Here is a 22,996-nt window from a genome sequence, read left to right on the forward strand (position 1 = left end):
CCGAGCGGCTCCTTTGTCTGAACGACACACTGTGTGTGGCTATCCTTACACGGTGTACCTCGACGATGTTAAGACAGGCCATTGGAAGCTGCATTATAATGGATTTACCTCGGATGTGGATCTGGCTATTGTTTTGTATTCACGGCATAATACTCGTAGAATGACTCTAATACGAGTATGTTGGAAATCCGACAGCAAGATGAGAATTTATAGAGCATTCGCACATCAAGAGCCGTGAATGCAGTTAGCCGGCATTGAGCCTGCCACCAACCTTCGCCACTGCTTCACAAACTTCATATATTGAGTTAAGTAATGTATATGGGCATGGACCAGTAATTTGTGTATTGTTTCAATAATGATCACATAAAGCATAAATTCGTGTCCGGAACCATAATTTCAATCCTGATCACTAACGCACGCAGGGTCCTCACCCAAGTGCTACTAAAACCGAGTAACCTGATTTAAACGAACAATTCTTGCATTCATGTATTTAAAAATGATTTTTTGTTTTAAGCAAAAGCAGTAGTACAATTTAAAGTAAGAGTAACATTTGGATGCTTTGTTAATGAACTACTCCAAGTGAAATTGTTAAGGTGGGAACACTAAGTACAAAAATTCAAAAATCGATTAATAGTAAGGTCAAAATCTTACTTATTAAAAAGCTGAAACCACAAAAGTGAAATTGGATAGGCTTTTGTTAAGGTATGCTTAGTTTATTATGAAATACATTTTTGTAGTATTACAGTGCAAGATTGTGTAAATAATATTGCAAAGAATACCTACTTCGCAGGTAACTAATGTTCAAGTACATATAAATCTTTAATGGACAGATTTATGGTAGTACTGATAGAAGTAAAATTATGCACATTTTCAAAGAAAGGGTAGTTTTGGTAACCATCATGAAAGGTACCTTTTCGACGTTAATGAAGCCCATTATTGTATCTTATTGCCTTGCAAAATAATTTAAGTGAATGATTAGCTTTTAGAGTTAGTCTTTATTATTGCAATAACCAATCATCTTTGACTAGTGAAACTACACTAGTTTATGGGTAGTCATCATTTTCTCCACCTATTAAGAAAAAAATTTGACTGTTACTGTTACTAAGGAAAACTGCTATATGCAGATGAGCTTAAACAGTGTATTAAAGATGTTATTCATCTTTATTTGTGTTTCTCATGTCAGTCAAGATAGAATCCCCTTGAGGCGTAGCGCCTTCGCATCGCTCCTGTCACTTGTTAGGACGATATCGTTATAGGCATGAGTCATCGACAGATGTCACCAGCTGACATGGACCTGAGTCACAGAGCTGCACGTAGTTGTACTAGTAGGCGGCAGAGGACAGCAGTTGATGGACAGTGCTAGCAGTCGTAGTCAAAACAATGTTGTAAAGTTATGTTTGCTTAATATTTAATGTATTTGCACAATTATAATTGTTTTATATGTGTAGTAATTAGCAGTGTGAGTGTTGTATGAGTGAAGAAGAACAGAAGTAAATGAAAATTGTTTTGTTTATTCACGAAGTATTAGTTAAACTATACAGGGGATTTACTATAGTTAAATGTGCAGTCAGTTTATGGTACTAATAAATCGCGAGTAGAACACAAATTAATCGGTAATTTCGGAAGGAGTAATTTTATATTTGATACTTTTCTAAATTTATTTATTTAGCAATTGCCATAGAAAGAAATGTTTTACTATGATTGGTCATTGAAGTAAATTGCGAGATAGCGCGGGATAATACTGCAACCTGATTTGTTGTTTGTGATATCAGCCAATCAGAAAAATGCAGGCTCGCGCCAATCTATGCTGGGAACAAAGCCTTTAGTGTGATCTAGGTAAGTCGGCGCTGAGTGTTCGAACTAGTAACATCTCACTGAAAGCAGCTCCGACGACAGTACTGTAAAATCGCGGAAAAATGCCTATTACGAGTTCTCGAAGTAGTACAAAGTGTATTTAAGTGAACGGTATAGTGGAAGTCGTGTGGAATTTCGGACGGAATATCAAAATTATTGCTTTTGACTGTTAGTTAAAACCGCGTGGCGTGTTGTGCGGCCTAAGACTGGAACAGGTATTACGTGTAGAGCAGAGTGCACAACATTTGAGCGAGCATTTTCATAACTAAACGATCCAGTGAACTCTATTAACTTCGGTAACGGGTGAAAATTCCATAAACTGGCTACGTGTGTGATTGTGGTGTGCGTGGGAGCTTTACATTGCGTAGTCACTTAGTACGGACTTGGCAGTATTAACTGTGATCTTTATCGTAAAAATACACCTGAAAATTTACATTGCCAAGTTAAAACTTTTATTTCAGTAGCTGGCCACATCCCGTTCACCGGACAATTCTATGTAAGTTGCGACCTGCAATAGACAGTAGTGGTCTAGTATTTTCTACTACAGCTTTTAGCTAGACGCCGGCCGAAGTGGCCGTGCGGTTAAAGGCGCTGCAGTCTGGAACCGCGAGACCATTACGGTCGCAGGTTCGAGTCCTGCCTCGGGCATGGATGTTTGTGATGTCCTTAGGTTAGTTAGGTTTAACTAGTTCTAAGTTCTAGGGGACTAATGACCTCAGCAGTTGAGTCCCATAGTGCTCAGAGCCATTTGAACCATTTTTTTTTAGCTAGACAAATGAACACCGCTGGACATTGGTAGGGCGGTAAAAAGAAACGTGACGCGCCGCACCCTCGTGTCCAAAATTAGTTTTGTACTTCATGCAGTGACGTTTCAGTATTTGGTTAAGTAATGTTCTTGAGTGAGGTCGTCATTAGTATGAGTTCTGCGCAAATTTGCTCCTCATAATTTACTGCTCAGTGTGTTCTTGCAACGGCTGCTACACATAGTACAGAGAACACTGTGTCAGTTTGTATCTTCTTTGCTATTCAAAGGGAAATCTCAACTTCAACAACTAATATTCAGGTTTATCTAACAGATATTTCAAAATTAATGTGCCCAATTGGGCTGTTGACCGTTCATTTTTTCATTCCTTTACGATTTTACCACTTTCGTTAACTCACAGGGTTAAAGCCCGTTTGGTTTTTCTGTCAATTTCACCAGATTCGAAATTATAGTCCGATTCCTTGACCATTAGACTCACACGCGGTCGAACTTCGAAATCGTTTCAGAGGGTAACATTAGCGGTTTTCTCGGCACGTTAGTGTTATAAGCGTACTTCACATACACAGAAAATCTCTTTCGATTTTTCTGCCAGTTTTCCAGATAAGGTTTCGTTGTGGACACTGTCATAAGCATCTCGCATTCGAGTAAGTGCTAAATTTCGAGTTTGTGTAAGAGATTACCAAGCTTGGGAATTTCGCATTCGTTTAAATTTGGCATGCTTTTTGCGTGGTTTCTGCAACAGTGGTCAGACCTCTTTTGTGTACCATGGGGGATCAGTGCCGTTGTTTATTATTTTATTTAGTATAAGTGTCTCAATTGCTGTAAATACTATTTCTTTGAATTCAAGCCTTAACTGGTCTACACTTACTCTGTTATTTTGCAAGGAGTGGAGACTGTCTCTTAGGAAGGCGTCGAATGAATTTTTATCTGCTTTTTTTCGATAGATATGTTTCTTGTTTATTTTTTGAGAATTTGGGATTTACGGTACTGAGTCTCGCCACGAGAACCCTGTGTTCACTAATCCCTGTATTCGTCTGGGCTCATAATCTACATATTCTAAATAATTTTCAGGGAATGATTTTAGCACAATTTCGGATGACGCTTTATTATTTAAACATTTACTTTCTCCCAAGGGTAAATTGAAGTCATCACCAACTGTAACTGAATGAGTCGGGTACGTGTTTGAAAGGAGATTCAAGTTTTCTTTGAACCTTCCATAAATTGCATCATGTGAGTTGGGAGGTAGGTGAATTGATCAAATTATTATTTTATTCCGGTTTCCAGGAATGACGTGTACCTACACTAACTCATAGGAACTATCTACTTCAATGTCGCTACAAGATAAACTACTTGCAACAGAAGCAAACACGCCACCACCAACTGTGTTTAGCGTATCCTTTTTTAACACATTTAGGTCCTTCCTAAAACTTTCGGCTGAACGTATCTGTTTTCAGTATCCTGTGAGTAATGGACTTCTGCCCAATTTAGCGGAACCGGAAACCTTTCCATCGCATGGTGCAAGTCGACGAATCTGTAGTCTACACGGTCGCAGAAGCATACGAGCCTCTGATTCTGATCTTCCATTCGCCTCTGTACTAGAGGTTCGCAATCGGTTCTTTCGACTATGCGGCAAATGGTGAGCTCTCCTTTCATCTCAGGCACGATTAGCAGCCTTTAGCATTTGTGATAGCAACTCGATACCAGAAAGAACCTCTTCCAGTGAAAAGTGACACACATCATTGGTACCGACGTGAACCACCACCTGCAGTCTGCGGCACCCTGTAGTCCTCATGGATCCAGAAGGATCCGTTCCACATTTGGAATAACTCCATGCAGTACACACGCAGAGTGCAAACTGGATTTCTTCCCCCCCACCCTTGAGAGCCATGTCCCTAAGGGGCCCCACAATGTGCCTAACACTGGAGTGCCCAACCACTAATAATCCCACCGTCTGTGATTTCCCGAATCTTACAGGCTGAGAGGTTCCCTCTGAAACAGGACAAGATACTGAATTCAGCTGAGGGACAATGTCAGCCACAGACAGCGCCTGGAACCTGTTTGTCAAGCTGGGGAGGCTTTACCTTTGCCGCCTGGGAAGTCTTCGCAGCCTGGCACGCCCCAAGGCGACCTCCAACTGGATCATCGGTGAGGAGTTAACCTCAGTGCGAGCAATAACTAAACTGGCCACTGGTGTGAACTGATCGGCAGACTCTTGGGTCATGTTGGACGTCCGTTGGATACCCATGGCAGGCCCGCAACAGTGATGTTCATCCACAGCAGCCTCAAGCTGTGTAACCGACGCCAGCACAGCCTGGAGCTGAGAGCGGAGTGTCACCAACTCGGTTCGCATCCACGCACAGCAATCACAGTCCATATACATACTAAAGACCGTGAGAAACTACCCTACACGGACAAACCAACAACTATCGACACGTACTGCATAACTCTACTGCAGACAGTGACGAAAATGATTTGTTAGATTAACCCGCAGAGATTCAAAAACGAAGCTACCAAGACACACAAGTGGAGGTAAACAATTCGCTCCTGGTTAGGAATCTGTAAAATGTCACAAAATCGTTTTACTCTCCGATGCTAACGAAAACGCGAGAACTGTGTGTATTAAATATTAAATTAATACACAGAAATTCATAAACTAAACTTCCAAAGCACACAGATGAAAGTATATAATTCGCTCCTGGTTCGGAGCTCGTAAAACGTCACAAAATCTGTTACTTCGCTGTTGCTGCTGAGTCTGCCGACAACTGTTGACGGCCTCCCGAATGGGAATACAGTGGCTAACTGTTGTGCTACCTCGCTCGGTGACCACGGAAGAGTCACAGTATGCAATGTGCTATTATTTTAACTGACTCATCTATGAAATATATTTTGGTTGACAAGAAGGCGTAACAAGCACGTTTAAAGCAACAGATGAAACCATCCAAAGGAAGTGCGGCACAGTGTTCTCATGTGCTAGGATGTACTTTGCAAATATCACACATTGTGGCGTAATAATTATTGAACTGTATGAAATTAAATCATCATAACTTCTGAACGGTTTGCGTTAGCACTGTTAGCCGTTGGGGGCGGGGATGATGGGAATTACTATGCACATGCGCACGTGTCTTGTTGTTGTCGGCCATTTGCACGTGAAAATTATCACGGTACAGCGTGCCTGAGAGTATAGCGCTTGTGAAGGCCTACTGTGCGAGCAACAACAGCCCAACTGCGGCTCAAAGGAACTTTGCAACTGAGTTCAAGCTCAAGACAACTGGTCCAAGTGTCCTAACAATCAAGAACTACATTTTCAAGTTTGAGATGACAGCGTTGGCAATGTCGGCCATCTAAAAAGGGTGAAAACGCCTGAAGACATCTAGACGACACGTACTGTGTTTCAGACCAGCCCCAGGAACTCGATCAGACGAGCAGCGCAACAGGTGGGAATCAACCGGGAGACACTGTGACAAATAGTTGTTGAACAACTGCATCTCTTCCCATACAAAATTCAAACCCGTTAGCCATTAATCGCCAAGCCCATGGAACAGTGGATGTGTTTCGCCAACACTTTTGTCCACAGAATTGACAAACAGGATTTTGATGTGAATGCCGTTTGGTTTAGCGACGAAGGAACTCTCATTTCGATGGGTTCGTTCAATAAGCAAAATTGGTGCATTTCGTGGACTGAGAATACGCATTTCGCGATTGAGAGATCTCTTCATCCTCAATGGGTGACTATGTAGTGTGCAATGTCCAGTCACGAAGTAATCGGTGCGATATTCTTTGATTGCACAGTGACAACCAAACGGTATCTGAAGGTTTTGGAAGATGATTTCATCCCCACTATCCACAGTGATCCTGATTTCGACAAGAGGTGGTTCATGCAAGACCGAGCTTGACCCTATCGAAGCAGGAGAGTGTTTCATATCCTGGAGAAGCACCCAGGGGACCGTATTGTGGCTCTGGGATACCCAGAGGCCACTGGTATGGGCTTCGACTGGCCGCCATATTCTCCAGATCTGAAGACATGTGACTTCTTTTTTTGGGGCTATACTAAACACAAGGCTTACAGCAATAACACCAAACCATTGCTGAGCTGAAAACACCCACTCAGGAGGTCATCGATAGCGTCGATGTTCCGACACTTCAGCGGGTCATGCAGAATTTCGCTATTCGTCAGCGTCACATCAACGCCAGTGATGGCAGCCGTATCGAACATGTCGTAACCTAAATCCAAATATCTGTGTGACGTTCACGTGTTAAATAAAGTGTGTGCACACAGCAGTTTGTAATTAATTTAAGTTTCTTCCATATAGTTCAATAACTATCAACCTTTATGATGGGAGTAAAATGAGTGTATAACTGGTATTAACATGAAGAAATCTGATTTGTAGTTACATTAATTTTCAACACAATAACCTGTTCATTACACATTAATAGCGATGTTCCTTTAATTTATATACTGTCTTATACTTTGTAATAATAAAAATCTTTCCGCCTTTATCACTACTGTCGCCATACCGCGTAGTCAGAGTCATGTTGGACCAGTTTTTCATTGAAAAATATTGAGATGGTATTGAAATACAAATTTATAGAACTGGGTACAATAGAGCAAAAGAACATTTTATTGACACGTGAGAAGAAAATTTATATCATTAATCAAATTTATGCGTTTCGGTAGAACTGCATACCGAATCAGTCAAGTATGTGTTAGATGATAATGCATATTTAATGTTTTTGTCCATTCTGATTAATGTTAGTCACCCTTGATACTATAGTAACATGAAGATTTGTTACCATGTGTACAAAGACTGTTTAGACTTCGGAGCTCCTTTTGAAATGCTTAACATTTTCTCTCACGTTATCATTCTATCGTTGCATGGACTGTTTGTCTAAGAAGGAGACAGCTCTGCTTTTCGGTGAAGTGTATGTTGATAGCGATCGGAACTGCCACTCTCGAAACTGCTTAGTGCTGCAGATATCCCACCCGCTAACACGGCCGAAATATTCGAATCTCGCGTGCCACTCTAGCCAGTTTCAACATACAATTAGCGGTATTAATCACAGTCAGCTCTCGACGTTACACGTCAGATGTGATGGTTTACATTTTGCGCAGCTCTTCGAAATGTCTGTAGGCGAGTACTAACGTAGTTACTCACGCGAAGCCCTGCCTTGCACGATCCTTGTTAACGGGGATGTGTACTCGCCGCTGCTGACGGGATAAATGCCGAGCAGTGAGAGGCAGAATTACACAGAGAAAAACATCGCAACACCGAAGAGTTGCGAAACATAAATGAAAGTTGGTAGACGTGTTTCTACAACCGAAAGATGGTATCTATGTCCTTTTCGTATCAGTCACATCAGAGTGGGGCTAGTAGCGCCATTATGAGGATTCAAATCAAGTTTGCATTTTAATACACACTGTAACGACTTTGAGCTTTAGTTACCTTTGAGATTGGAGGTGGTGAGTTGATGTTAGTCAACAGTGCCATTAAGGCGGTAAAGACGCCATTATCAACACGTCACTGAGTTTGAACGAGGTCGTGTAAAGCGACACTACAGAAAGACTTGACAGGAATGTAGCCACTGTACATGATTGCTGGCGGCACTGATCACGAGAATGTACGACCGCAAGATGACTGGGCTCCGGACGACCACTTGGCAATACCTAGAAGGGAGATCATTGTGTTCGGCGTATGGCTCTGGTACATTGTACGGCATTTCCTGTAGCAATCTGAACAGCAGTTGGAACCCCAGTGACACAATGAACAGTTACAAGTCGGTTACTTGAAGGACAGCTTAGAGCCAGGCAGCTGGTTGCGTGAATTCCACCGACCCCAAACCACCACAATTTGCGACTTGAGTCGTATCAATCGAGAGCTCATTGGAGGGCAGGGTTGAAGGCTGTTGAGTTTTCTCATGAAAGCTGGTTCTGTCTCGGTGCCAGTGGTTGCCGTAGAGGAGCCCAGTAGACTGCCTGCAACCAACCTGTCTGCGTTTTAGACACACTGGACCTATACTTTGAGTTGTGGTCTGGGGTGCGATTTCGTATGACAGCAGGCGCACCCTCCTGGTTACTCAATGCGCCCTCACTGCTGATTTGTACGTCAGTCTGATCTTGAGCATTCTGCCCTACTTACTGACTCCTGCCCATATGCTACATCATTTGTTTGTATGATTCTATTTCTTCTACAGAACTTAATGTAGTGTTGTTTTCTTTTCTTTTTCAAGATTTTGCGAGTGTCCATTTTTAGAGAATCACTTAATAATTCTTCGTACAATATACTTTACTAACTCTTGTGCTGCTTTCTCTCTAATGGGATTTGTAATAACCCTAGTCTGCAAATAGTATCAATTTTGCTCGTTCAATTTTAAGTGGAATATCATTCACATATATGAGGAATAGGAGTGGACCCATAATTGAACACTAAGGGACTCCTTTTGTGATTTTACCCCAGTCACTATAATTTTCTACCTTTCTGACATTGTCTTAATTATTCAGCACAAATTTTGGCCTTTGTTTGTCTACATCTATATCTATATTTATACTCCGCAAGCCACCCAACGGTGTGTGGCGGAGGGCACTTCACGTGCCACTGTCATTACCTCCCTTTCCTGTTGCAGTCGCGTATGGTTCGCGGGAAGAACGACTGCCGGAAAGCCTCCGTGCGCGCTCCAATCTCTCTAATTTTGCATTCGTGATCTCCTCGGGAGGTATAAGAAGGGGAAGCAATTTATTCGATACCTCATCCAGAAACGCACCCTCTCGAAACCTGGGCAGCAAGCTACACCGCGATGCAGAGCGCCTCTCTTGCAGAGTCTGCCACTTGAGTTTGCTAAACATCTCCGTAACGCTATCACGCTTACCAAATAACCCTGTGACGAAACGCGCCGCTTTTCTTTGGATCTTCTCTATCTCCTCTGTCAACCCGACCTGGTACGGATCCCACGCTGATGACCAATACTCAAGTATAGGTCGAAAGAGTGTTGTGTAAGACACCTCCTTTGTTGATGGACTACATTCTCTAAGGACTCTCCCAATGAATCTCAACCTGGCACCCGCCTTACCAACAACTAATTTTATATGATCGTTCCACTTCAAATCGTTCCGCACGCATACTCCCAGATATTTTACAGAAGTAACTGCTGCCAGTGTTTGTTCCGCTATCATATAATCACACAATAAAGGATCAAGTACGATTTAAAGCAGCTGTGCGCAAAGCTATGGAGCTTCCGTTTTTCTAGGAGAGTATTGAGATCTCCAGAGGCCTTGTCGAGATCACAAAAGACACCAGCTGACGATACATTATTATTTAAGGGTTGTACTATTTGATATGTGAATGTATAAATAACAATCTTAGTCGAACAACCTTCATGGAATCACAACTGTGTTATTGTGTCCACCCAACTGCGCGATTACTCTTGAATACATTTTTTTAACGTTTTGGAAAAAGATGCCAATAATGGAATTGGATAACAACTGTTTAAGTTGGTCTTGTCAACATTCTTATGAAGTGGTCTATTAATTGCATATTTCAATCCGTCTGTAAAAACTTAGTGTGCCGGTGACACATTGCATCTGGGAAAAGCCGGTTCTGTTAAGAATAGGAGTCGACTGAAACCTGAACGTTGTGGGACTCCCTTTGTTATTTTATTCCAGTCACTAAAATTTTCTACCTTTCGTACACTGTCTGAATTATTCAGCACAACATTTTGTCTTCTGTATGTCAAGTACTCGACGGGAATCTACGAAAAGTGGCCGAGCGACAACGTGCTGAACATCTACATCTGATCAAACACCGGACAGATCGCTGCCCTTGTACGCTCTGTAAAGCAGTTTTTCAACCTTTCAGTGTTCGTGAAAGATCTTACAAATTAAAATTTTATCTCACTCCTCCCGCCCCACACACCCCTTCCATTCACCCATCGCCCTTTCCTCAATCAATGACAATATATGTACTAAAGCTACAAAGTTACAAATCTTACAGATTACCAAGAATAAGTAAGTGTAGGGCTATTTCGCAACAACAATACGTTACATTGATAAAACGAGAACCGATAACGCTCTATTACTGTCTGTGTTAGAGGTAGCGCATAAAAAGTTGATGGATTATCTCAGCGGAACAGAGGGTGCAAAGGAGAAGAAGCACGAGTGGTTTGGGGTACGAGGATACGAGGATGTGAGAGGAGGAATATACTGGTAACCTGAGACGTATGCGAAGGGCGGAGCTGGTTGCCTCGACGCGAACGAATTCCCGCGAAACTGATTATGACAAAGAACACAAGGGGATGGGAATTATTGTTAAAATACACAGCTGTATTTACACGCTGCCTGCTTCCACAGTACTGCACTGCACATTCATAAGTACTATTTTGAACAAAATGTGAAAGTTTCAATGAATGCAAGTCAAAACTAACCTCTTCTAGCCAGGTCTTGATTTAAATTAAATCCACTGTGCAGTACTGACATAGCCCCATATATAAGCCCTTAATATTGGGGTACATGTGAATGTTAATGTTTTAATGTATTCATTGCTGGTAGTGTTTCTTCCGTGACTGTATTATTTCAGTAAAGTAAAGAAAACCTGCCTTCAGTCACAATCGTGATTTGACTTTACCGCACGATGCTTTGTGAACTCTGAGGTTCATTTACTGGTCCAGGATAAAAGTTAACCTACATTGGGAAAGGAAGTTGATGTAGACTGTCAGAGTACCGGAAGATGAGTCCTCGAGACCCGAAATGCATCGTGGATTTAAATAAAATCGCGACTATGACTGAAGTATTTTGTTCTTTATTTTACAAATGTTAAAGTATTATTTTATCAACATGTACTTTGTATTTCTTGTCATTCGGGAAATTAATCGGTTTTTGAATTCATGTTTTAGGGTCCTGTACATGATTTGGAAAATCGGAACCTTACAGAATCCCTTTGTTATGTATGTGCCTGTCTGTGCGATAGTTAAAAACGCTGTTTCTCAGAAATGGGTATACGTATCAGGTTGTAATGTCTGTCACTTATTAAGGTCTACGATCCCTTGGCGATGTATAAAAGTGAAGCGTCCATGTCACTGCAATCAAGAGAGACGACCGTTCATGCCACGTTTTAGATACTCGCAAAACTCTACTCATAAAAACCTATATTGTACTTTCGGTTCAGCTAGATTCATCATATTTGGCAAAAAGTAAGATCTCACAGTACAACCAAAGTAAAACCTCCGAAAATTGTTAATTTGTAATTGCATCACACGAAAAAAAATTTGTCACCTGTTTTCAGACTCTCTGTCTGTCCGTCACTTCGTTAAGACCCATTTTTCTGAGGCACATGTGCACATACCAAATTAAAATTTATGCAAAAGACTAAATTCTATCGTCCCTAATAAATTTAAACATCTAAATGAATGCTGTCAAAGGATACGGCCATTTGTGTTACTTATTTTGATTCTTGCAAATTCATTTATCGAAACGTGTATGATACTTCCCGTTAGTCTATAATAATGAAATTTGGCAAGAAGAAAGATTCCACTGCACAACTACTGGAAAAAAATCTGAAAATTATTGATTTGTAACTATATCATACAAAAAATTTTGGTCTTTTTTACGTGACTGTCAGTCTGTTTGTCCATCCGTCTGTCACGTCCCCTTTTTCGAAAGAACGGCTAGACGCGTCAAGTTGAATTTTCGTGCTAAGGTCTATAATTCCTTGGCAATGTCATAAATGTACACTTGTAAGTCAACGCAGCAAAAGATAAGGACCATTACACTACTGGCCATTAAAATTGCTACACCACGCAGATGACGTGCTACAGACGCGAAATTTAACCGACAGAAAGAAGATGCTGTGATATGCAAATGATTAGCTTTTCAGAGCATTCACACAAGGTTGGCGCCGTTGGCTACACCTACAACGCGCTGACATGAGGAAAGTTTCCAACCGATTTGTCATACACAAACTGCAGTTGAGCGGCGTTGCCTGGTGAAATGTTGTTGTGATGCCTCGTGTAAGGAGGAGAAATGCGTACCATCACGATTCCGACGTTGATAAACGTCGGATTGTAGCCTATCGCGATTGCGGTTTATCGTATCACGACATTGCTGCTCGCGTTGGTGGAGATCCAATGACTGTTAGCAGAAGATGGAATCGGTGGGTTCAGGAGGGCAATACGGAACGCCGTGCTGGATCCCAACGGCCTCGTATCACTAGCAGTCGGGATGACAGACACTTTATCCGCATGGCTGTAACGAATTGTGCAACCACGTCTCGCTCACTGAGTCAACAGATGGGGACGTTTGCAAGACAACAACCATCGGCACGAACAGTTCGACGACGTTTGCTGCAGCATGGTCTATCAGCTCGGAGACCATGGCTGCGGTTACCCTTGACGCTTCATCATAGACACGAGCGCCTGCGATGGTGTATTCGACGACGAACCTGAGTGCACGAATGGCAAAACGTCGTTTTTTCGGATGAATCGAGGTTCTGTTTACAGCATCATGATGGTCGCATCCGTGTTTGGCGACATCGCGGTGAACGCACATTGGAAGCGTGTATTCGTCATCGCCATACTGGCGTATCATCCGGCGTGATGGTATCGGGTGACGTTGGTTACACGTCTCGGTCACCTCTTGTTCGCATTGACGGCCCTTTGAAGAGTGGATGTTACATTTGAGACGTGTTACACCCCGTGGCTCTACCCCTCATTCGATCCCAGCGAAACACTACATTTCAGCAGGATAATGCACGACCGCATGTTTCAGGTCCTGTACGGGCGTTTTTCGATACAGAAAATGTTCGACTGCTGCCCTGTCCAGCACTTTCTCCAGATCTCTCACCAATTGAAAACGTCTGGTCAATGGTGGCCGAGCAACTGACTCGTCACAATACGCCAGTCACTTCTCTTCATGAATTGTGGTATCGCATTGAAGCTGCATGGGCAGCTGTACCTGTACACGCCATCCAAGCTCTGTTTGACTCAATGGCCAGGCGTATCAAGGCCGTTATTACGGCCAGAGGTGGTTGTTCTGGGTACTGATTTCTCAGGATGTATGCACCCAAATTGCGTGAAAATGTAATCACATGTCAGTTCTAGTATAATATATTTGTCCAATGAGTAGCCGTTTATCATCTGCATTTCTTCTTGGTGTTCAAATTTTAATGGCCAGTAGTGTATGTCACATTTTTTGATACTTGCAAATTAACACACCAAAATCTGTAGGGTATCTCTCCGTAGTCCATAATCATGAAATTTGAGAGGAAGGAAGATTTTACAGTGTAAACAAAGAAAAAAATTCGGAAAATTGTTAATTTGTAAGTACACCACTCTCTTTCATGTTAACACCCCTTTTTCTCAGAAACGGATAGAGGTACCAAGCTAAAATTTATATCACATACCAAGGTATATGGACCCTTGGTGGTGCAATTAACGTTAGCTTCTAAGTCATTGCAGTCAAATGATACAGCCAGTCATGTAACATATTTTGATACTCGTATTCTCACTCATTAAAACATATGGGGTACTTCCCGGTGACGTAGTATCACGAAATTTCGCAAGAATCAGGGTTTCACGGTACAAGTAAAGAAACAATAATCTGAAAAACTTAAATTTTAATTATATGACATCAAAAAATATTCCATTTGTCATCTGATGCCCGACTTCCAAGTTTAAAGTGCAAGATTCTCGATAGTCTTTGGATCCCTGAGACCAATATCTTGCGAGTATCAGAGTAGATACCAGGCAAAAGTGATCGAGATTCTCGGTTTCCATTATGGATGAAATGTCCGCATACATAATTAAGGGGGGGGGGGGCGCCCCACAGGTTGAGAATCCTGCTTTCCACTGTTGAGTAAATACAATTTTTTCTTATTAACGTCATTGCTGAGCGAATCTTAGGACTAGCCGTCTAGTCTTTTCAAGCAATGATCGTCTTTGTAAAGCACCGGGGGCACCTGGGAGAACAGATGCGTTGCGAGCAAGCCATATGATAGACATCGAAATACCCTGACGGGAAAAAAAACATCGCAGCAGCAAGAAGGAGCTGTGCGACGTAAATTAAAGTTGGTAGGCGTGTTTCTACATCTGAAAGATGATGTATATCCGAATTTGGCATCAGTCGGATAAGAGCGACGCTAGTAGAAAATCAGGTTTGCTCTAAATGCACGCTGTAAAGGTCAGTTGCTTTTGAGACTGGACGTGGTGAGCTGATGTTAGTCAAGAATGCCATTAAGGCAATAAAGACGACATTATTAATAGCTCGCTCAGTTTGAACGAGTTCTTGTAATACGGCTGCGAGTAGCTGAATGGTCCTTTTGCGATACTACAGAAACACTTGACAGGAATGTAGCCACTGTACATGATTGCTGGCGGCGCTGGCTACGAGAATGTACGGTTGCAAGATGACTGGGCTCCAGACGGACCGATAAGGGAGACCATTGTATTCGGCGTACGGCTCTGGCACATTGTACTTCATCTCCTGTAGCAACCTGAGCAGCAGTTGCCACCACTGTAACACAACTGTTACAAATCGGTTATTACAAGGACAGCTCCGAGCTAGACGCGCTGCAGTGTGCATTCCACTGACACAAAACCACCCCCATTAGCGACTTCAGTTGTGTCAGGCATAATTGGGATGGAGGTCTGTTTGTTCTGACGAGCGCTGGTTCTGCCTAGGTGCCAGTGATGGCCGTGTGTTGGTTAGGAGGAGTCTAGCTGAGTGCCTGCAACCAACGTGTCTGCATGCAACACACAGTGGACCTACACCTACAGTTAAGGTCTGGGGTGTGCAATTTAATATGACAGCAGGAGCACTCTAGTATATATCACACGCACACTGACTGCAAACCTGTACGTCAGTCTGTTCATTCCACATGTTGTGCTGCCTTTCATGAACAGCATCAAAGCGGGTTGTTTTCCAACATAAATTTTAACTTGATACGATTTACAACGCTCGCTGACATACCGCTGTTCACCAGATATGTCTCCAATCGAGCATCATCTGACGAGGACTCCTGCGTCATGCACCTACAGTATCATGCGTCCCTGTGCTGACCGACCGAGTGCAACAGGCATGGAACTCCGTCCCACTAACTGACATCCGGCATCTGTACAACTCGATGCATGCACGTCTGCATGCTTGCTTTCAACATTTCGGCTGTTACACTGGTTTTTAGTGCACCAGTATTTCACATTTGTATCAAATGCTTGTTCGAGCATCAGCTGCTTTTTAATTTGAAACCCAAATATCGAGCGGTTTCCGTCACAGCCCATCTTCACGGATTAGGGTTAAAACAGTTTAAGCCACAACAACACAGCCGCCATTACGTAAATAATGGGCACGACTTATTTGTAGAGCATGCTATGAATTCGAGTACAGCAGGCAGGACTCTTGACGGCAACCATACTAATGACTCCCTAAAGAGAGCAATACCGAGGTGCCTTTTCAGCACTGCTCTCCTTACACATGTCAAATGGCTCTGAACACTGTGGGACTTAACATCTGACGTCATCAGTCCCCTAGAACTTAGAACTACTGAAACTTAACTAACCTAACGACATCACACACAGCCATGCCCGAGGCAAGACTCGAACCTGCGACCGTAGCGGTCGCGCGGTTCCAGACTGAAGCGCCTAGAACCGAACGGCCACATCGGCCGGCCTACACAAGTCTACTCTACATGTACATCTACATCCATACTCCGCAAGCCACCTGGTGGTGTGTGGCGGAGGGCACTTTGAGTACCTCTATCGGTTCTCCCATCTATTGCAGTCTCTTATTGCCCGTGGAAAGAAAGATTGTCGGTATGGCTCTGTGTGGGCTTTAATCTCTCTGATTTTATCCTCATGGTCTCTTCGAGAGACATACGTAGGAGGGAGCAATATACTGCTTGACTCCTCGGTGAAGGTATGTTCTCGAAACTTCAACAAAAGCCCGTACCGAGCTACTGAGCGTCTCTCCTGCAAAGTCTTCCACTGGAATTTATCTATCATCTCCGTAACGGTTTCGCGATTACCAAATGATCCTGTAACAAAGCGCGCTGCTCTTAGTTGGATCTTCTCTATCTCATCTATCAACCCTATCTGGTACGGATCCCACACTGGTGAGCAATATTCAAGCAGTGGGCGAACAAGTGTACTGTAACCTACTTCCATTGTTTTCGGATTGCATTTCCGTAGGACTCTTCTAACGAATCTCAGTCTGGCATCTGCTTTACCGACGATCAACTTTATATGATCATTCCATATTAAATCACTCCTAATGCCTACTCCCAGATAATTTATGGAATTAACTGCTTCCAGTTGCTGAGCTGCTATATTGCAGCTAAATGATAAGGGATCTTTCTATGTATTTGCAGCACATGACACTTATCTATATTGAGATTCAATTGCCATTCCCTGCACCATGCGTCAATTCGCTGCAGATCCACCTGCATTTCAGTACAATTTTCCATTGTTACAACCTCTCGATATATCACGGCATCATCCGCAAAATGCATCAGTGAACTTCCGATGTTATCCACAAGGTCATTTATATATAATGCGAATAGCAACGGTCCTACGACACTCCCCTGCGGCACACCTGAAATCACTCTTACTTCGGAAGACTTCTCTCCATTGAGAATGACATGCTGCGTTCTGTTATCTAAGAACTCTTCAATCCAATCACACAATTGGTCAGTTAGACCATATGCTCTTACTTTGTTCATTAGACGACTGTGGGGAAATGAATCGAACGCCTTGCGGAAGTCAAGAAAAACGGCTTCTACTTGGGAACCCGTGTGTATGGCCCTCTGAGTCTCGTGGACGAGTAGCGCGAGCTGGGTTTCACACGATCGTCTTTTTCGAAGCCCGTGCTGATTCCTACAGAGTAGATTTCTAGACACCAGAACAGTCATTGTATTCGAACATAATACGTGTTCCAAAATTCTACAACTGATCGACGGTAGAGATATAGGTCTATAGTTCTGCACATCTGTTTGACGTCCCTTCTTAAAAACGGGAATGACCTGTGCCCTTTACCAATCCTTTGGAACGCTACGCTCTTCTGGACACCTACGGTACACCGCAGCAAGAACAGCGGGAAGTTCCTTGGCGTAATCTGTGTAAAATCGAACTGGTATCCCATCAGGTCCCGCGGCCTTTCCTCTTTTAAGCGATTTTAATTGTTTCTCTTTCCCTCTGTCCTCTATTTCGATATCTACCATTTTGTTATCTGTGCGACAGTCTAGAGAGGGAACTACAGTGCAGTCTTCCTCTGTGAAGCAGCTTTAGCGCGGTTGCCTTCAAGAGCCCTGTGTGCTACAATAGAATTCATGGCATACTGTACATATGAGACGTATCCATTATTTACGTAATGACAGGTGTGATGTTGTGGTTTAATCTGTTTTAGCCCTAATCCGTGTAGATGGTCTGCGACGGAAACTGCTCGATATTTGAATTTTAATGAAAAAGCAGCTGATGGTCAAAGATGCCTCTTGTACATTACTCGACGTCTGTTAATAGTCACCTACTGAAAATGTTCATTTCACATTTGCGAAGGCTTATCTCACGTTTACATTAACCTGTGATGTTGCAACGATATTCACTAAAATATGTCACGCAGACGAATATATTCCCGGAATTTCAACCTGAGCCGTGTGTCGGCTCTCAACATATATCGCGCTGTAAAGATTGTCCTGAGTCCTTCCATTCCATCGTTAATTGATTCGTTCATATTTATCGTTATGCTGCGTACGATTCTGTTGAGATTCCCCTCTTGTGGCGTGTCTGGTCTTATCGATCTTCGAGTCGTTGCTTCCTGTTAGCCTTGTGTAAGGGAATAAGATCGTTGGGGGGATGGTTGGTTGGTTGCCTAGCGATGACGAGTCTGTCGGTCGGTTTTTAAAATAGGGAATTAGAGATTGTCGGACGGAGAGACCGCGGCGTGGCGTGGCGGTGGACAGTTGGCTGTTGTTCCGAGAAGCCGCGTGGTCTATCCTGGCAGTGCGAGACAAGTGGGACGAGTTGACTGGACAAGGCTGTAAGCTCTTGCTGTGAGCACCCGGGGGCCACGGCTGTGGTTCCGAGTCACTACTTGGTGGGAGAGGCAACGGATGTCTTTAAATTTGCCGTCTGGAGGCGGGAATGATGGGGTAGTAACTCGCCTAACCTGAGGAGTGGTATTTCGCCGCCGTGCGTGCAGAGAAGACGGGGGCTCCGGTGACAGAGCGCGTGGCTGTGTGACTGTGCCCAGTTGGGCACGCTGGCGACATGTACACGGTCGGGTGTGAGGAACCTTTGCATCGGAGTTCACCGGCCTTTCCTCTGATAAACTGCAAGTTAAGTTGGTTAAGGGTTTAGATGTTAACTGAAGAATTTTGGTTTGTGAAACCAGCGTCTTTTCCACCTTGTGGCCTCCTGCGTTCGGGTTTCCTGTCCCTGTCGCCGGTGTATTTATAGACAGTGATCTTTTCCGCTTCTTTTTAGTACTGCCCGGTAGGAAGTGTATTTTTGGGGAGTGATTAATGTTTTAGATTAGATTTTTTCTGCCTTGTGGCCTCCTGTGTTCGGATTTCCTGTCCCTGTCGCCGGGTTAATTATATGGTTCGTATGGCTCTGAGCACTATGGGACTTTACATCTGAGGTCATCAGTACCCTAGATCTTAGAACTACATAAACCTAACTAACCCAAGGACATCACACACATCACTGCCCGAGGCAGGATTTGACCCTGCGACCGTAGCGGTCGCGCGGTTCCAGACTAAAGCACGGCCACACCGGTCGGCGGTGTAATTATAGGCAGTGATCTTTTGGCTTCTTATTAGTACTGCATGGGAGGAAGTGTATTTTTGGGCAGGCATATGGCCCCCGGAGTAGACAACATTCCATTAGAACTACTGACAGCCTTGAGGGAGCCAGTCCTGACAAAACTCTACCATCTGGTGAGCAAGATGTATGAGACAGGCGGAATACCCTTAGACTTCAATAAAATATAACAATTCCAATCCCAAAGAAAGCAGGTGTTGACAGATGTGAAAATTACCGAACTGTCAGTTTAATAAGTCACAGCTGCAAAATACTAACGCGAGTTCTTTACAGACGAATGGAAAAACTGGTAGAAGCCCACCTCGGAGAAGATGAGTTTGGATTGCGGAGAAATGTTGGAAAACGTGAGGCAATACTGACCCTACGACTTATCTTACAAGAAAGATTAAGGAAAGGCAAACCTACGTTTCTAGCATTTGTAGACTTAGAGAAAGCTTTTGACAATGTTGACTGGAATACTCTCTTTCAAATTCTGAAAGTGGCAGGGGTAAAATACAGGGAGCGAAAGGCTATTTACAATTTGTACAGAAAGCAGATGGCAGTTATAAGGGTCAAGGGGTATGAAAGGAAAGCAGTGTTATTCAATCCGTATATTGAGCAAGCAGTGAAGAAAACAAAAGAAAAGTACGGAGTAGATATTCAAGACACTTAAAGTAGTAAAGCAGTTTTGCTATTTGGGGAGCAAAATAACTGATGATGGTCGTAAGTAGAGAGGATACAAAATTAGACTGGCAATGGTAAGGAAAGCGTTTCTGAAGAAGAGAAATTTGTTAACATCGAGTATAGATTTAAATTTCAGGAAGTCGTTTCTGAAAATATTTGTATGGAGTGTAGCCATGTATGGAAGTGAAACGTGGACAATAAGTAATTTCGACAAGAAGAGCCTAGAAGCTTTCGAAATGTGGTGCTACAGAAGAATGCTGAAGATTAGATGGGTAGATCACATAACTAATGAGGAGGTATTGAATAGAATTGGGGAGAAGAGGAGCTTGTGGCACAATTTGACTAGAAGAAGGGATCGGTTGGTAGGAAATGTTCTGAGACATCGAGGGATCACCAATTTAGTATTGGAGGGCAGCGTGCAGGGTAAAAATAGAATAGGGAGACCAAGATATGTATACACTAAGCAGATTCAGAAGGATGTAGGTTGCAGCAGGTACTGGGAGATGAAGCAGCTTGCACAGAATAGAGTAGCATGGAGAGCTGCATCAAACCAGTCTCAGGACTGAAGACCACAACAAAAACAACAACATGGAAAATTTTTATTTGTTATCAAATGTTTTATCAAAGTCGGTTTTAAGTAAAATGGCTTGGCGGTTAACTGCAAGGTAAATTTTTTTGAAAAGGCACTTATGCCAACTAGCTTTTTTGGATCTGCTCCTGGTCAAAAGATAAAGAAATGACTTTTAATGGTTGAAGTAATCTATAAAGAAATTGTAAATTTCAACTCGACAATATACAACTAATTTTGGCCCCGTTTCCCAACTGGGGGTTTTCCTTGATTAATCGTAACACCTGTCTCACAACCTTTCTGTTGCTACGATTACTTTCTTCGTCAGGGTATTGCGACTTCCACTGGACACCAGATCGGCACTGTCGTGTACCGTGCCCCAGCTCCCCCTGTCTTGGCTCTCCCTGGGTTCTACACGCTGTCTACAGGCAGTCTACACGCCGTATACAGGCAGTCTACGGGCAGGCCCTCTACACCGCGCCGCACGGCTGGGTTCTACACGCTGTCTACAGGCAGTCTACACGCCGTCTTCAGGCAGTCGACGGGGAGGCCCTCTACGCCGCGCCGCGCGGCTGGGTTCTACACGCTGTCTACAGGCAGTCTACACGCCGTCTACAGGCAGTCTACGGATGGGCCCCCTACGCCGCGCCGCACGGCTCTCCCTGGGTTCTACACGCTGTCTACAGGCAGTCTACACACCGTCTATAGGCAGTCTATGGGCAGGCCCTCTACGCCGCACCGCACGGCCATTCCTGGGTTCTACACGCTGTCTACAGGCAGTCTACATGCCGTCTACTGGCAGTCTACGGGCAGGACCCCTACGCCACACCGCACGGCTCTCCCTGAGTTCTACACGCTGTCTATAGGCAGTCTACACGCCGTCTACAGGCAGTCAACGGACGGGCCCCCTACACCGCGCCGCACGGCTCTCCCTGGGTTGTACAAACTGCCCACAGGCAGTCTACACGCCGTCTACAGGCAGTCTACGGGCAGGCCCTCTACGCCGCGCCGCACGTCTCTGCCTGGGTTCTACAAACTGCCTACAGGCAGTCTACACGCCGTCTACAGGCAGTCAACGGACGGGCCCCCTACACCGCGCCGCACGGCTCTCCCTGGGTTCTACACGCTGTCTATAGGCAGTCTACACGCCGTCTACAAGCAGTCTACGGGCAGGCCCTCTACGCCGCGCCGCACGTCTCTGCCTGGGTTCTACAAACTGCCTACAGGCAGTCTACACGCCGTCTACAGGCAGTCTACGGGCAGGCCCTCTACACCGCGCCGCACGACTCTGCCTGGGTTCTACAAACTGCCTACAGGCAGTCTACACGCCGTCTACAGGCAGTCTACGGGCAGGCCCTCTACACCGCGCCGCACGACTCTGCCTGGGTTCTACAAACTGCCTACAGGCAGTCTACACGCCGTCTACAGGCAGTCTACGGGCGGGCCCTCTACGCCGCGCCGCACGGCTCTCCCTGGGTTCTACACGCTGTCTACAGGCAGTGTACACGCCGTCTGCAGGCAGTCTACGGGCAGGCCCCCTACGCCGCGCCGCACAGTGGCCGGGCCGGGTCCCGCGCACCCACGCGCCCGGCTCGCAGCCCCGCCGGCTATCGACCGGCCCACAGCCGGCTCGGCGCGTCTGGCTGCCGGCTGCCCGCCCGCCGCAGCCTGGAACGCCACGGCACGCCGCACCGCCGCCATTCATTAAGCGACCAGTTCCCGTCTCCTTCCCGCCAGCAACGCCGCCGAAGCCTTTCCCTCAGTTCTCTTCAGGCATCCGTGTCGGCTACCTGTCCAACTCTCTATTCAACACTCCCCGCCATCCCTCCTCCCCCACGTCCTCCTCCTCCTCCTCCTCCTCCTCCTCCTCCTCCCTCGCTCCAGTTCCACGCGCGATGACGTCGGTGATCGCGACCTCTTGTCGCCGTTGTAATGATGTCGTCTCAAGCAATTGATTGGTCGGTTTATTTTGCGGTGGAAGGGAAGGGGGGGGGGGGGGACCAAACAGCGAGGACATCAGTCCTATGGATTAGCAAAGGAAGTCGGCCGTGCCCTTTCAAAGGAACAATCCCGGCATTTGCCTGAAGCGATTTCGTTGGAAGACCTAAAGTAGGATGGCCTGGCGCGGGTTCCTTGCAGTGGAAACACGGGAATATGTTATTTGTATTTCTGGAATTTGTACATACACTACTGGCCATTAAAATTGCCACACCCCGAAGATAACGTGCTACAGACGCGAAATCTAACCGACAGGAAGAAGATGCTGTGATATGCAAATCATTAGCTTTTCAGAGCATTCACACATGGTTGGCGCCGGTGGCGACACTGACATGAGGAAAGTTTCCAACCGATATCTC

The 22,996-nt window shown here is 44.6% G+C and overlaps 1 protein-coding gene across 1 annotated transcript in view; it reads left to right on the plus strand.

The window, feature by feature from the left end:
• Positions 1 to 22,347, plus strand: part of LOC124545896 — a 159,471-nt gene extending 137,124 nt beyond the window's left edge. Inside the window, exon 3 of the mRNA XM_047124855.1 lies at positions 20,968 to 22,347. Within this exon, the coding sequence (XP_046980811.1) occupies positions 20,968 to 22,347 (1,380 nt within the window). The remainder of the gene's footprint in view (positions 1 to 20,967) is intronic.
• Positions 22,348 to 22,996: the final 649 nt, after the last annotated feature.

The sequence above is a fragment of the Schistocerca americana genome, chromosome 8 (genome assembly GCF_021461395.2).
Source record: "Schistocerca americana isolate TAMUIC-IGC-003095 chromosome 8, iqSchAmer2.1, whole genome shotgun sequence".
Lineage (NCBI taxonomy): Eukaryota > Metazoa > Arthropoda > Insecta > Orthoptera > Acrididae > Schistocerca > Schistocerca americana.